This window comes from Ochotona princeps, chromosome 15 (genome assembly GCF_030435755.1).
Source record: "Ochotona princeps isolate mOchPri1 chromosome 15, mOchPri1.hap1, whole genome shotgun sequence".
Lineage (NCBI taxonomy): Eukaryota > Metazoa > Chordata > Mammalia > Lagomorpha > Ochotonidae > Ochotona > Ochotona princeps.
Genome location: NC_080846.1, coordinates 45,993,795 through 46,008,781, shown reverse-complemented (window position 1 = coordinate 46,008,781; position 14,987 = coordinate 45,993,795). Strand labels below are relative to the sequence as shown.

The 14,987-nt window shown below is 38.8% G+C and overlaps 1 protein-coding gene across 1 annotated transcript in view; it reads right to left on the bottom strand.

Annotated features, from left to right (window-relative positions):
* CFAP54 (cilia and flagella associated protein 54) overlaps positions 1-14,987 on the bottom strand; it is a 358,105-nt gene that overhangs the window by 247,522 nt on the left and 95,596 nt on the right. Inside the window, exons 26-30 of the mRNA XM_058673646.1 lie at positions 13,810-13,932; positions 5,685-5,813; positions 3,580-3,694; positions 1,869-1,958; positions 1,118-1,244 (exon numbers count right to left, since the gene is read on the bottom strand). Of these exons, the coding sequence (XP_058529629.1) occupies positions 1,118-1,244; positions 1,869-1,958; positions 3,580-3,694; positions 5,685-5,813; positions 13,810-13,932 (584 nt within the window). The remainder of the gene's footprint in view (positions 1-1,117; positions 1,245-1,868; positions 1,959-3,579; positions 3,695-5,684; positions 5,814-13,809; positions 13,933-14,987) is intronic.

Below are 14,987 nucleotides of genomic sequence, written 5' to 3'. Positions count from 1 at the left end.
CTAGTGGCTGAAGACCTCATCCTGCAAGCACTGGGATCCAATATGGACACTGGTAGATGTCCTGGCTGCTCCACTTTCCATTCAGCTTCCTGCTTATGTCCTGGAAAAGCAGTGGACTAAGACATTGGGACCCTGTACCCTCCTGGGAGACCTAGAAGAAGCCCTTGGATCCTGGCTTCAGATTGGCTCAGTTCCAGCTGTTGAGGCCATTTGCGGATTGAACCAGTAAATGGAAGATCTTTATCTCTGTCTCTCCTTCTCTCTGTAAATTTGCCTTTCAACGAAAATAAATAATTCTTAAAAAGAAAAATAGCTACTGGCAATCTCTATTAAAAAAAAAAAAAGAAAACTGAACATGGTCTAACCTCATTTCTTTGTTTTAGTTGTTTAATTATTTTCACTTTCGATTATTTTTCCATTTATACTCACTATCTCTCAGGTGGTTTTCTAAAATTCATTTGTGATTTACTTGCATCTCCCATATGTCTGCCACAGCTGGCCTGGGTGAGGCCACAGCCAGGAGCCCAGAACTCCCTTTGGGTCTCCCGTGTAACTTGGAGAGACCCTTCTACTTAAGCTGTCATCAACTGTAGCCTGCCAGAGTACAACACTACCAGGAATCTGAACCAACATAGAACCAGGAATTGAACCTAGACACTTCAGCAGGCATACCAAGTACATCTCAATTGCTTAAATAAATTCCTTGAAAAAGAGAGGAAAAGGTTGTTCCCACTCAATAGTCTTATTAACCAAGTGTATTGTGTATAGTCAAGCACACACAGTGAGCCCAGGCTGGACAGAGCTGAAGCCTGAAACCAGGAATTCAATGCAGTTCTCCCACACAGGTGGCAGGAACCCAACAACCTGAGTTATCACTACTGCCTTCCATGATTGGCAGTAACCATAAGCTGGAGTTAGGAACAGGAGTCAGCTATCACCCAGGCATGCCTGCTAGGAATGCATGTGTCCTAACCAGGATCTTGACCTCTAGGTCAAACACCTGCCCCCAGGTGGCTGCTTTAACTACATTTATTCCACCTTGTTTTTATGTATATTAAAGTAACAGGTTACGTTTTAAAAAAACTGTTCTCACAAATAAAACTGATATGACAAGTACCTTCTCAAAAATTCATGGACAGGAACTGTTATCTCTACCACAAGGTGGAATCTTTCTTCATTCATGCATTTCAGCATAACTTGTGTAAAGAATTCCAAGAATCTGGGTCTCTGCTTAAATTTCATAACTGGAACAAAAAGGAAGTTCAAACAGAGCTATCAATATACTGATTGGCATTGAAACATTATTAATAGTAATAGTCATTTTATCAAATTAGCAATTTTTTAAGATTTTTTTTCATTTTAAAAACCTGGGGACAAATGTTCTTTAAGGTCAAATAATTATTTACAGTGCATATTTCACTTCTTTTTCAAATAGCTCAGAGTTGAGAAAGATTTTATTACAGCTGCTTCTAACATGATTCATTGGGAGGGAAGAACTACTGATTATCATAATTAACTATCTAATTTTACTATCTTTCACTCCAAGTTAAGCAGTAATGTTGCTATTTCTTCACAGAAAACCACTAATACATTTCTCAAAGGTTCTGTAAGCTTCATAATAACTTTGTTCACTATCAAAATAAGCTGTTCTTAAGGCTATCTCTTCCCAGGCTTTAAGTCAAGTACCTATTTAAGTGTCTTTTATTACCTCGTTATGTATTATTCTGCATTATGAAGCAAGGGTAAGAACCCAAAACATTCTGCCCAGAGCACAGGAAATCTTTAACCAGACACAGAAACACTTCAGAGAATAAACCATCCTCAAGGGTGAAGGGAGTGACATTCACAAAGTCATTCAGGTCACCTACCTTCCTTCACGGCGCCTTTAACTGACCAGTTCAAAACAACAGGGTAGAGAAATATAGGGTCCTCTGCTCCTGAGAGTTCTGGTGCAACAACTAAGACATGAAAAGTAAGTAAGCTGTAGTTCTACTTCATATGAATACCCAAAGGTGGAAATTCTTTGGAGGGAACTTAAAAATGGGAAAATACTCAAGTTCTTATTTTAAATTATGTGTCTTGAAAAATCAGTTCTATCATCACAGTCTGGAGATAAGAGGAAAACAATAATCACAATTATTTTCTTTTCATTCTTTCCATAAAAGCTAAGAAATCTGTCACCAAACAGAAGAGCTTCAAAGGCATGATTGTCTCTTATTCAACAACTGCTATTTATTAGCAAACCCAACAATTATGTCAATGCCATTTTAACAAAATTATCTTTTAAAATACAGGAAAGTGTAGCACCGTTGCTGAAGCCAGACTGGCTGGGTTAAAATTCCAGTCCTCACATTTTTTTCCATTAGGAGGTCTGGAAGGTTACTTAGAATCTCTGTGCTTCCCTTATTTTCCCATAAAATGGGTACTGTAATAGAGCCCCAAATGTAATTTTTGTACATGGATTATATTTTTTAAGGCACATAAAATACTTAAAACAGTACCAGACAAAAAAACACTACACAAAATTACAATATTAATTTTGATTTTACTGTTTAGCCAGTAATGCTACATTATAATTTTTAGTAAAATATCCACAGGATATTATGGAAAAAAAGTAATTCTAGCACATTCTATATTTTTAGGAATCTCACCCTTTATAGCCAACAGGATTACAGTTTTACCAAAACTAGGTTTACTGATACAGGGAATAATGGAACATTAGGTTTCATTCACAAGTGCAGCTTGAAATAAGCATAGGACATATTGAAAGAGAAAGAAATCCAAGTCAGGAAATCCTGAAACAGCATGACCACCACAATTTAACCGAGGTGCACATTAAGAGAGGTAGATTCGGCTTGTACTCTTAGTTCTCAAAATCCCACAGCACCCAAAGTACTTGGGAGAAATCCAGGTACTCTCTTACTGTGCTACAAGATTTGAAGTGCCTGCTTTCTAAAAAGATGAGGAAACTAATCATTGGAGCACCTTTCTAAACTGCACATTCCCAAATACCAACTGCTACATTAATACTTTGGTCCATTATGAAGTTATGATAATACAATTAAAACTAGTCTTTCACTCCACTTTCCGGTCTAGCAGATCATGACCCAAATCATTTACACAATAACACTCCCTCCGACTCCCATCCTATGCATCTGGCACTATTTGCCTCCTGACTGATTGTCACAACCAGCAGTACACTATGTTCCTACAGGAGAGATGGGGGAGCGGGAAACACTATGCGAGGCCTTGGACAGTCTCCCACATCAAAGAACCATCTGGCCCCATATGACAAAAGTGTCAAGGTTGAGAAACCCCACTTTAAAGTCAGTAGGCTCCAATTCAAACCAGCTATGTAATCCTACATCAATCACTTAAGTCACATATGAAAAAAAAAAAAGAAGCATCTAGCAGAATTAACAGGAGATTGTTAGGATTAATGCCATAACGTAAAAGCATTGTGTAAACCTTAAAGGGTTTACCAAATACTAATCCATTCAATCTTTTTTAACAAAATATTTTCTCATTTTAAATGGAAGTACACCCAAAAAAAAGAAAAAGAAAAAATGAAAAGCTTACATTGTTTTGTCAGTTTAAGTAGGTGTGTCTCCAACAAGGCCAGCTGTTCATTTATTTTTTCAGGCAATAATATCTGCTGGGGCCTTTTAGTCTTTAAAGACTTCTTTGAGGAAGTCTAGAAACAGTAGTTAAACGTCAGAATGTACTTGAACATGTTATAACTGTCATTTTTAAATATCTCTCTTTAATGATGTCTTCACTCTTTTATGTCCAGTACACAAAACTATGAGGCAGATGACCGAATAAAAACTAATAACCAATAATAACAATTACTGCACTCTAGCTAAATGACAGGCTCAGGACTGGGTGTTTTGGGGTAGCTGACAGGTTTCTTTATCCTCTCTCTTCCTTCTTGCAGTCCCTCAGTCCCACTAACCACCTTTCCAACACCTATACTCTCCGGAAAGTAGCCTGGGATGTGATTTTACAATCTTCAAAACAATGGTTACTAGTTGCCCTCAAAAACACATGCTCTCATTCTTTTTTCATTTTGCTTTGTCTTGTTTTTCCCACAGGAGTCTTCTTTATAACAATAATTGCCTCTGTCTCTTTGTCTTTCAATGGCACACAGCTGGAATGGTCATATGAGTGACTTGGCCTGCCTCTGGCTACCAGTAATGCTTGCTCAGACAGAGCTTGGGAATGGATCTGTCAAGGTCTCCTGTTCTCCAAGGCCAAGTTCCAAATACCCCTTTAACCTAAAGGGACCTTAGGTCGCTCTAAATACTTCTCACTATGTAAGGTGAACAGGGTCTATGATTTTCATTAGAAACAAGTATCAAATGTTGCTGGGCCAGGGGTTTCAATGGGCGAGGCATGAGGTCCTAAACAATTGCTTGAGGGAGGGGATAGCATCCCGTGTCAAGGCCTGATTAACATAAAGAGCCTGGATAATGGATTCTGAAAGTCAACACTTGAATACAAAAATAACAATTAGAAACACACAAATTTTAAAAACCCAATGTCTCTGTGTTAATCAAAACTTCCTGTAGACACAAAAGGTTCCTTCTACTCAAAAAGTATTACTGATTTAAAAAAAAAAAAAAAAAAAAAAAAAAGAGTTCTCCAAAATAGCAGAAGTGACTTAGAAGGTTTTTGGCAAGCAAACCCTTACTTGAAAACTCAACATACACAATAGTTAAAAGTAGGATTTCTCTCTCTGAAACAAGGTTGGAAGCAATAGTCAACTCTCACCCAAGCCGCCGAGGCGATTTCAAGTAATTCCCACTGCACCTCAGAAACCAGCTCCAATAATAATCGACCCACAAAAACATTTAACTGCAGACTTTCAAGCAAATGCAATTAAGCATAAGCTCTTACAAAAAAACGTGTGGGGGGGAGGCAGATGACAAAAGTTAGATTCAACAATTACCAGTCTTCTAAAGAAGAGAACTTAGGTGTCGCCATGAGTTTCAAAAATCTACATTGAACACAAGGGGAAGTGCTCCGACATGCACTTACCATAGTCAAGACCCAGAACAATGACATCTTAGATTCAGGAGAGCCCTTAGGGATCTTTCAGTACAATCCCTAGCCTTGAGGTATAGGAAATTCTCAGTTAACTCATGATCAGTAAGAGTTACAAAGACTATTCAGTACGCTTGCATAGATTTCATTTTCTTGACCATAACTCAAAGACAAAAGCAATATTCTTTATCATATTATCTTTCTTCTGTGTAAACGTGATGAATTAAAAACAGATCAATCTATGACACCTCCAAGACCCAATTAAGTAATGTGTTTAAAAACAAGAAATAGGTATGCATAAGTATGCATCCGGACTGATATTTGAGACACCAGTGGGGATTCCTGTGTCCTGTGTCTGAGGGCCCGGTTTCGACGCTGTGCTCTGGCTCCTGACTCCACTTGCTGCTAGTGTAGACAATGGTGAAGGCTCAGGTAACTGGGTTACTACCACCTGCACCAGAGAGCTTCCTTGAGCTCCTGGCCCCTGGCTTCTGGCTTCAGCTGCATTACAACTCCATAATGATGGGCATTGTAGGAGTGAACCAGCAAATTGAAACATTCTCAGTCTCCCACACTCTCTCTCTCTCCATCACTATCAAATTAAAAAAAAAAAAACAGTGACAAACAAAAACAATTACCTCCTCTGGTATTTCATCCTGCTCAGCATTACCAAATAGAGATTTGCACTCTGATGTGACATCCAACATCTTTTTTCCATAATTTATAATCATTACTGCCAAGTCATATTCCCTCCATGAACGCAGAATCTAATTTAAAAAAAATTTGTGAATTGTCTTTATTGGCTATTCTTGTCTATTTTTAAGTGTAACAAACCATATTCCAGAAATGTGAAAGTTTTCTAAGTATTTAAGGCTAAAAACAAAACAAAATAAAAATTCCTATTTTAAATAAAGAGCTAAAAAATTATAAGAACAAGTCAACAAGGAATTCCCCATACTTCTGACCTAGACAGCCATACATCTTCTGGTATAGGAAGTTTATTATTTAGAAAACATTCCTCACTCAAAGAAAAAATCCATGTTAACATGCTTAAGTCACTCCTAGAGTTCCTATCACCATCACCTCTTATCTTGTGTTGCTTTGTTTGGGAAATGGCATAATTACTGACCTCATGATATCTTAGAGGAGCACTTCTATCAGTCCAAGAATTACAACACATTCTGGGAGATTGGGCTGAAAATAAGCTTTCTCGGCAGAGTGTCTGTAACAATATGGGAGGAAGACCTGCTCTGCGGCTCTCTTTCATATCCCCTATTCCCAGCTGGTACTCTTCGGCCATCTCTAACTTGGCCCTCCGCTATCTCTCTAGAAGACTCTTCTACTTATCATCTCCTTGTAAATTAATCTTACAGAATATTAAGCCAAGTATGCTTCTGACACTCATCATTGTGCTCCTTGCCTTCAAATGGCTAAGTAATTCCCCAGAACAGCTTTCCTTTCTTATTTTATTATTCAGTTTCCTCTTATCATTAAACATGGGTTCTAGTATTAACCCCAAGAAAGCTTCCCTGCACAGCAATCTGATTTGTACATACCCTGCTGTCACGAAGGGACAAAGGAGGAAGACACCTCACCTCCTTCCAGACCCCACAGGGCAACTGGGAGTAGAAATAAGTCACCCTATAGAAGGAGAGGTATTGGGGATGGGGGAAAGCAGGGTGGCAAGTGGGATTGTCTTCTTGTAGCTGCACCTATGGATGTATAAAATCCATCTCTACTAATAATTTTTTTTAAAAAAGGTTATATGTTTCATACTACAAGAGTACTTCAAAAAGTTCACAGAAAAAATGGCATTAAAATAAAAGCTTATTTTGCTTTTTGCCTTATACACATTTTTCATGATCTTTTTGAGGACTCATTTATTCTATTGCGTAAATGAGTGTTTAAGTTAAGTCAACCACTGTTACTTCTGACACAGAGCCAGGATACATAAAATGGTTGCAAAATAGTGACTGCTTGCTCCAATCTGAGTAAATGCTTGGTAAGACCTACCGAATGCTGAGAACTGGATATATTCCTGTAGCAAGCACCAGAACAATGGTGCTGGACAACTGCTCACTATGGAACACAATGTGCGAAGAAAAGAGGTGGGATGACTCTGCAGTTAGGTCACTGCCTGGACACCAGCATCTCGTACTGGGGTACCTTTGTTAGAGTCACAGCTTTGCTACCATGCCCAGCCTCTGCTAATGCTGACCCTGAGAGCCAGCAGGTAACGGCTCAATGGCAGGTTCTTGCCACCCATTTGGGAGATGTCAGTGGTGTTCTTAGCAATGGTTTCTGCCTGATCCAACCCCACGAACTGTGGGCATTTGCGGATTAAACCAGCAGCCTGCCCCATCTCCCTCTCCAATACATAAATGAAGAATTTTTAAGTACAAAAATAGGAGAGATAAATATTGAAAAGGCAGGTGAGCTTAGGGCGTGTGTTTTCTTGAATGTCTAGCAAAGCAGTCCAATTTCTTTGTAAAGATTCCTTTATAGGGAACAAATTTTTGTTATTAGAAAAGCATAAAAAAGCAAATGCCAGCTCATTTGCTCCAGGATTCTGGGACTTGAAGTCAGGGAAGAGGGTAGCTTTTAGAATAATTGTCAACTTATCAATTTGGGACAAAGTCAGCTCAAACATCAATATCCTGACATTATCATATTCATTTTTAACATACTCAGAATGCATTTGGGAACATTTCCATGAAGACATCATTTGGGTTTCAATGATTGCTCACACTAGGGAGTAAGGGAACAGTGACTCTCTATATTCAGTGCTTGCCAGCGGCCTCAGATATTATGTATTAACCTTTGGTAAGATTTCAGGGGTTTTATTCATTTAGGTTATTTGGCATTTTGTTAAGCTTAAAATATTGTGGATTACAAGTAACATGTTTTATCCTCTGGTTTTTGACTATTGTTAGTATTTTTAAAATTCATTAATTCTTAAGAGTCTTATATACAATTACTTTATTTATTCTATTTATAGTTACAGCCACATTTTTTTTACCAGAATCTCTTCAATTCTGAAACCTCTATGATTAGATACATATTCTTTTCTAGAATTATAAAACTATTTACCATCCTTCACTATAGCATCAGAGAAAACATCTAAAAATATTGAATTTCATTGTTTAGAGTCAGTATGACTTTTGTGTGCCTAATTTCTTTTTTTTTTTTTAAGATTTATTCATTTTTTAATTACAGCCAGATATACACAGAGGAGGAAAGACAGAGAGGAAGATCTTCCGTCCGATGATTCACTCCCCAAGTGAGTCGCAATGGGCCAGTGTGCGCCAATCCGAAGCCGGGAACCTGGAACCTCTTCCGGGTCTCCCACGTGGGTGCAGTGTCCCAATGCATTGGGCTGTCCTCAACTGCTTTCCCAGGCCACAAGCAGGGAGCTGGATGGGAAGTGGAGCTGCCGGGATTAGAACCGGCGCCCATATGGGATCCCGGGGCTTTCAAGGCGAGGACTTTGGCCGCTAGGCCACGCCGCCGGGCCCCATGCTTAATTTCTTTTAACAAAATGACTTAGAAAAAAAATTTGCTGCAAATTTTAAGCTTTCTCATTATTCAGTATCTTCCTTCCATTCCTCACTTACAGAAATTGTATTACGAAAGGCTGCTAAGTGCTGATGCCTATGTAATATTTTTCACATAATCTTATGGCTTTGCTCCCTTAACTTTACTTTTGTAAAAAAAAAAAAAAAAAAAAAAAAATCCAGATTTTAATTCAGATCTGATCTTTATCACTTGACACTGAAGCTTTCTTTTTTTTTTTTTTTAATTATTTATTATTTAACTTCAGTAATTACATTGTATTATGTGACACAGTTACATAGATACTTGGGTTCTCCCCACCCCTCCCCAAACACTGAAGCTTTCTTAAGACCAGCAGTGACCAGACAATACCCGGAAGCAGAGCAGATGATCCGATAGCACAGAGCTGAAGAATTCCACACAATGTTTCCTGTCCTGATTCATACTTTGGGCCCTGAACTCTGCCTTGTCTTAACAGGAAAACTGCTATTCATCCTTTATCTGTATTTGCATTTTCCAAGTATCCTTTGGCCATTTATTGCTCAACTACTGTTTTATCTCTTCGTTCTCATAATGCTCCTTGAAATGATGTACTTATGAACATGATGTTTTAGCCACCTGGGAGTCTCTAATGTTTGAGTTCATTCATACTTAGTTGTATTCCTTCCATCTTACGTACTATGTCTTTTTCCTTGTTCTTACTTTTGCTGAATTAGCCATTTTTCTCCAAATTATTCTTTCCTGTTACCTCTTTCTCATTCCAGTCACTTTTTTCCTGTCATATAATCTGGAAGCTCTACTATCCTTTAAGGTTCTGTTATCTATTCCTGAGTGATGTATGTGTATATGTAGATATTATCTTTTATCTATTCTTCCCAGGAACTTTTTGAAGTACATTCACATTTTTACAACTTGCCACCACCCGCCAAGAGTCTATAGACTCCTTCCCACCAGAAACAGGATGGAAAACTTCAGTTCCAGGTTACTAATGAGGCTTTCTTTCAAAGATGAGTCTTCTCCTTCAAGAATCCCTACTTAGCATTTATATTAGAAAGGCCTCGTCAGGTCATCATTATCTATCTAATTTTAATAACACGTATATTCCAAGATTCTTTGTTCCCATGGTTCCTGTCCTTTTTTTCTTCCCCTGTCTTGGGATTTTGGTTCTGAATTAACTGTCATTTGATAGAGTATTTCCTCAAGTGTTTGCCTTAGATAACTACAGGGGCAGGAGACTATGTAAATGCCTGCACTTTTGAAAATGTTTATTTTGCCCTGAAAATGGAATGATATCTTTCCCGGTTACTGGTTTTTGGACCTTAGCATTTCTCCCTTGGGATTCTACAAATGCTGTTCCAGTGTTTCGACTTTCAGCATTGCTGACAAAAAAAAAAAAAAAAAAAAAAAGTGTGACACAAATTGATTGTTTCCACTGTAAATTACCTGTTTTTTTTTTTTTCAGCTTCAAAACTGTGGGTTTTTTTCCCATCCTTTGACTTCAGTAATTTCACCGCATGGGGTCTGTAGTGATCCTGCCTGGGACTGAGGGAGCCCATTGCTTCTCCCTGTGTCGTTTTTCCAGCCCCATTTATTTTCTTGTTATGACTCTGCGGATCTGCCTTTTGAATTAATCTACCACCTCTGGGTGATTCTGCTCTGTTTCATGAGGTTCTTCTTAAAATTCCATATTTAAATCACCCTATAATCATCATGTTAATTTGTTGGTATTTTTTCATTCAAAAGTCAAACCTTGGGCCTGGTGCAATAGCCTAGTGGCTAAAGTTCTTGCCTTGTACGCATGCACCAGATCCCATATGGGCACTGGTTCTAACCCCGGCAGTCCTGATTCCCATTCAGCTCCCTGCTTGTGGCCTGGGAAAACAGTGGAGGACAGCCCAAAGCCTTGGGACCCTGTACCCATGGGGGAGTCCCAGAAGAGGCTCTTGGCTCCTCTCTTTGGATCAGCTCAGCTCCAGCCATTGTGGCTGCTTGGGGAGTGAATCATCGAACAGAAGATTTTTATCTCTGTCTCTCCTCCTCTTTGCATATCTGACTTTTCAATAAAAAATAAATAAATCTTTTTTAAAAGTCACACTTTTTTTCAGTTATGGAAGGATCTTTGTTTTCTTGTTTTTGTTTATTTGTCTGTTGAGTTAGTTGGTTTTTAGATCCTTTGATTGAATGTCCTTCCAAGTTTCTTTGTCTTTTCATTTTTCTTTCCCAAGTCATATTTCAGGTAAGAGGAAACAATGCAACTATTCTGATATTTGACTCACTCTCCTTCCTTGGGAATATTGACTCCTCTTGAATGAATTAGTACTTTTTTTTCTTCCTAGTAGTAGCTTATATCCCCCCAGAATCAACATAAACCAGATCAGAGAGGTCCCTCCAACAACAGTGATCCGGTAAGCCATGGAAGGAATATTTTCTGTTCTTGAGGTCAACCTATAAATAGCAAATAATGACTTCCTTGCCAAAGTCAAGGATAGAAACTTCTCCACTGCTGGACCTCAATAAAAACAAGCTTACATTCTAACTCAGTGATGGATCAAATCAGATGGGCAATAGTCTTCCAGACTCCTGGCCAATTCAAAGAATCTGGTGAGAACCACATGACACAGCACGTAGATATGGCCGCCCTTGTGGAGATTCACCTAGATTATGTCAATTACACCCTCTGCGAAATCACGGAACACCGGCCTTTGAGGCATACAACATAGATCAATAGGTCTATTTCCTGGGTTCTGATCTCCTGGTTCTTTACAGCTTCTAAGGTGAGTGATGTCCCATAAACGGCCCTTTCTAAAGCTACCCTTGCCTAAGACATCCCTCTGCTCTTTGTCAACTGAACTGAACTGGCTTCTAGAACACCCTGAAATAGGGATTTGAAAGAGGCCAGAGATACATACTTAAACTGCCATCTACTCAGAATTCCTCCTCCGTGTTTATCTCAAATTGAGTTTAAGAAAAACCTTTCTGAAAGCCCTGACCCACAGAATACTTCCCTAATAATTCTTTTTGAATAAGAAATATATTTAGTTATTTCGATTGCATTCATATAGAACTGCAGAAAAGTGAAAAACACATATAGGAATAAACTACTTCCATTTACAAACAAGGTTAGACATGCATGTGGACATACAGATCTCTTACAATAACGCTCAAATCAACAGACTGGGAATCCTTTGCACCACATGAATGTTCTTAGCTTATTTAAATAAGGAGGGCTGGCACCTTGGCATAACAGGCCAGGCTGCCACCTGCAACACCAGCATCTCATACGGGCACCTGTCTGAGCCCCAGCTGCTCCACTTGCAATTAAGTCCCCCAATAATGGCCTGGGAAGGCAGTGAAGGAGGGTCCAGATCCTTGGGCCCCCTACATCCATGTGGAAGTCCTAGGGGAGGCTCCTGGCCCTTGGCTCCAGATTATTCCAGCTTCAGTCACTGAGCCATTTGGGAAGTGGACCAGTGGATGATGGATATTTTTTCTCTTTCTCTCCCTCTCTCTTTCTCTCTCTCTCCCCGCGCCCTCTCTCTTTTTTCTCTATCTGTAAAATCTATCTAGAATCTGGCTAAATCCTCATCTTGCATGCACCGGGATCCCATTCGGATGCCTGTTTGTGTACTGGTTGCTCCACCCCCCAACTAGCTCCCTGCTGGTGGCCTGGGACAGCAGTAGAGCATAACCCAAAGCCTTGAGGCCCTGCACTCATGGTGACACCCAGAGCAAGCTCCTGGCTGCCGGCTTCAGATTGGCTCAGCTCTGGCTGTTGTGGTTGCTTGGGGAGTGAACCAGGTGACGGAAGATCTTTTTGTGTGTCTCCTTCTCCCTGTGTATCTGCCTTTCCAATAAAAACAAATAAAAATTTTAAAAATAACTAAATAAATAATCTTTAGAAAAGAAAAAAAATTAAAGGTAGTGTAACTGATGGCCATTGCTACAATTACAATGTGTTCCCTACAGTACTTGTGTCCTTGATTTTATTTGGAGTCTTTGGGAGTTACTTAGGACTGAGTGAGGTCTTCCAAGATTAGATTAGTTGACTTTACAAAAAGAGGAAAAGAAACAGGAGCTCATGCACCCTTTGGCTCTCAGCATGTTACGCCCTCTGCCTTGAAGGGAACCCTCACCAGATGCTGGCACCCTGATACTGAGCTCCCCACACTCCAGAACAGTGAGAAATACATTTCACAAGTCTATAGTGTTCTGTTATAGTAACAGAAAACAGAGCCAGACAACCATGAATCTCTGCTAAGAACATTTGCTCACATAATCCTTATGCCCTCTGCTTAACAAAGCTGCTTCTCCTCCATCTGTCTTACCTCTATTCTTTCTCTTATGCAAGGTCACTCCATCCAAAATAGGTCCAGTCCTATGACTCCCTGTCAATTAACTGCTTTCCTTTTTTGTATCTAACACTGAAAGCTTCATAGACTATATCTGATGAGTGCGTTTGCTTTGTGTCCTCCACTAAACTGTAATTTCTACACAACAGTGTTACATTCTGCTCCAGCTGTTGCTGTCAGTGCCAATGCCTGCAGGTACACTGTCGACCCTCCAGTCTGTATCTTCCCAGATATATCATTCTTAAGTGGTGCTGTGTCAATCCAATGCGATCGTTTGTTCTGTCTTGAATTCAGTCTCCTGCCCAGCACTGAGAGAATCATGCTCCAATTCTGTCTATTCTGCCCATTCCTTCCATTTCTGATATTTTGAATTTCATGACAATGGCATATCTCACCTTTAACGATAGACTCTTGTAACTCTGCTGCTTGGTTTCTAGATATTACCTAAGCCCCACTACCCTAGGCCAACTCCTGGGTGAAGATACTTCAGGTCTGCCTGCAGATTCCAGTGAGTTCACAACCTGATGTGAAACTCAAGTTTCCTACAGTATAATAAGTGTGTAATTAATAATTTAGGGCATGTAACAAACATGCATAACCATACATAATGCCTATAAAGCATACAAATGATGTTTCATGAACATCAAACTGTTAGTTTCTGAAGCACTATCAGTTTATCAAAAGGTCCAACATTGAATTACAAAGCTGCAATGTTCCAAATTACATTAGTTTTTGTTCTAAATATGATTTGAGGGTGATAGTTTTAAGTGAGATCTAATTACTACAGTTAAAACTAGTTTTGCTTTCAGGATCAATATGATTCCTAAATTTTATGATGTTAGACACAGAATGAGATAAATACCTTTGTTATGTAGAAGATACAACAAGCTATCATGTGCTGTACACTTTCAAAACTCAAGATATGTTTCTTTGAGTGGCCAATATTCGGTAGTCCTTGCAAAAACACTATGCACTTTATCAAAATCTAAAAAATGAAACAGAAGCACAATGATTTTGCTTTAAAATGTCATACTTGACACAAAACAAACTAGTCAAATCACATCTTAATCATAAAATTCTATTGCTAACAATAAGTATTGACAAATTACTTAATATGTACAAAAGAATATACCCAGGGATAAAACTGATATATTCTGTTTTCAGAGGAGCTTTTCATTTAAAGAAATTGGAAAATTATTGAAGAGGAGAAAAATAAATATATAAGACAGATATATAGAAAGAACTATAAAAAGAAAACATATTGCTACAAGTGGGCAGGAAGAAAGTTCCAAGTATACAAGAAACTGTCACAGCCAGGCTTAAGAGAGTCTTAAAAAACGGTATGAGGGATTCTGTGGCATATTACATACTGTACGGTGACTCCAAGTACTTAATAATAATTTTCCTTTCAAACTAAAATGAGGGGCAGGCATTTGATGAAGCAGTTAAGACATCACGTGCACCCTATATTGAAATACATGGTTTGAATCTCTTTTCCTCTGATTCTGATCCAGGTTCCTGCTAATGTGTACCCTGACAGGTATCAGGTAGTAGTTAAAATACTTGGCTCCCTGCTGCCCATTTGGTAGCCCAAGAACGAGTCCCGGGATCCTGGCCTCAGCCTGGCCCAAAATGAGATTTTACAGGCATTTGGGCAGTAAATCAGAGGATGGAAGATCTCTTTTTGCATCTGTCTGAATGACTCTGTGTGTGTGTGTGTGTGTGTGTGTGTGTGTGTGTGTGTGTGTGTGCACCTTTCAGATAAATTGAAAAGATGATTAAATAATTAAACCAAATATTGATATCCCAGGAAGTAAACAAATATTCGTACTTAACTTTCTATTGTTTTCTACTATATGATCCTAAATTTGATCAAGGGTAAATTTACATACAAGGAAAGTTACTATTTTACAAAACGGTATTTATGCACCCTTTTCTGAACTTTGCTTTTCTCTTTCAATTGTCTTAACGAAAATTAGCTCCAAGTCTACAGGTACATTGCCAATTCATCATTTCTAATGGCTGCATAGTATTATCTTG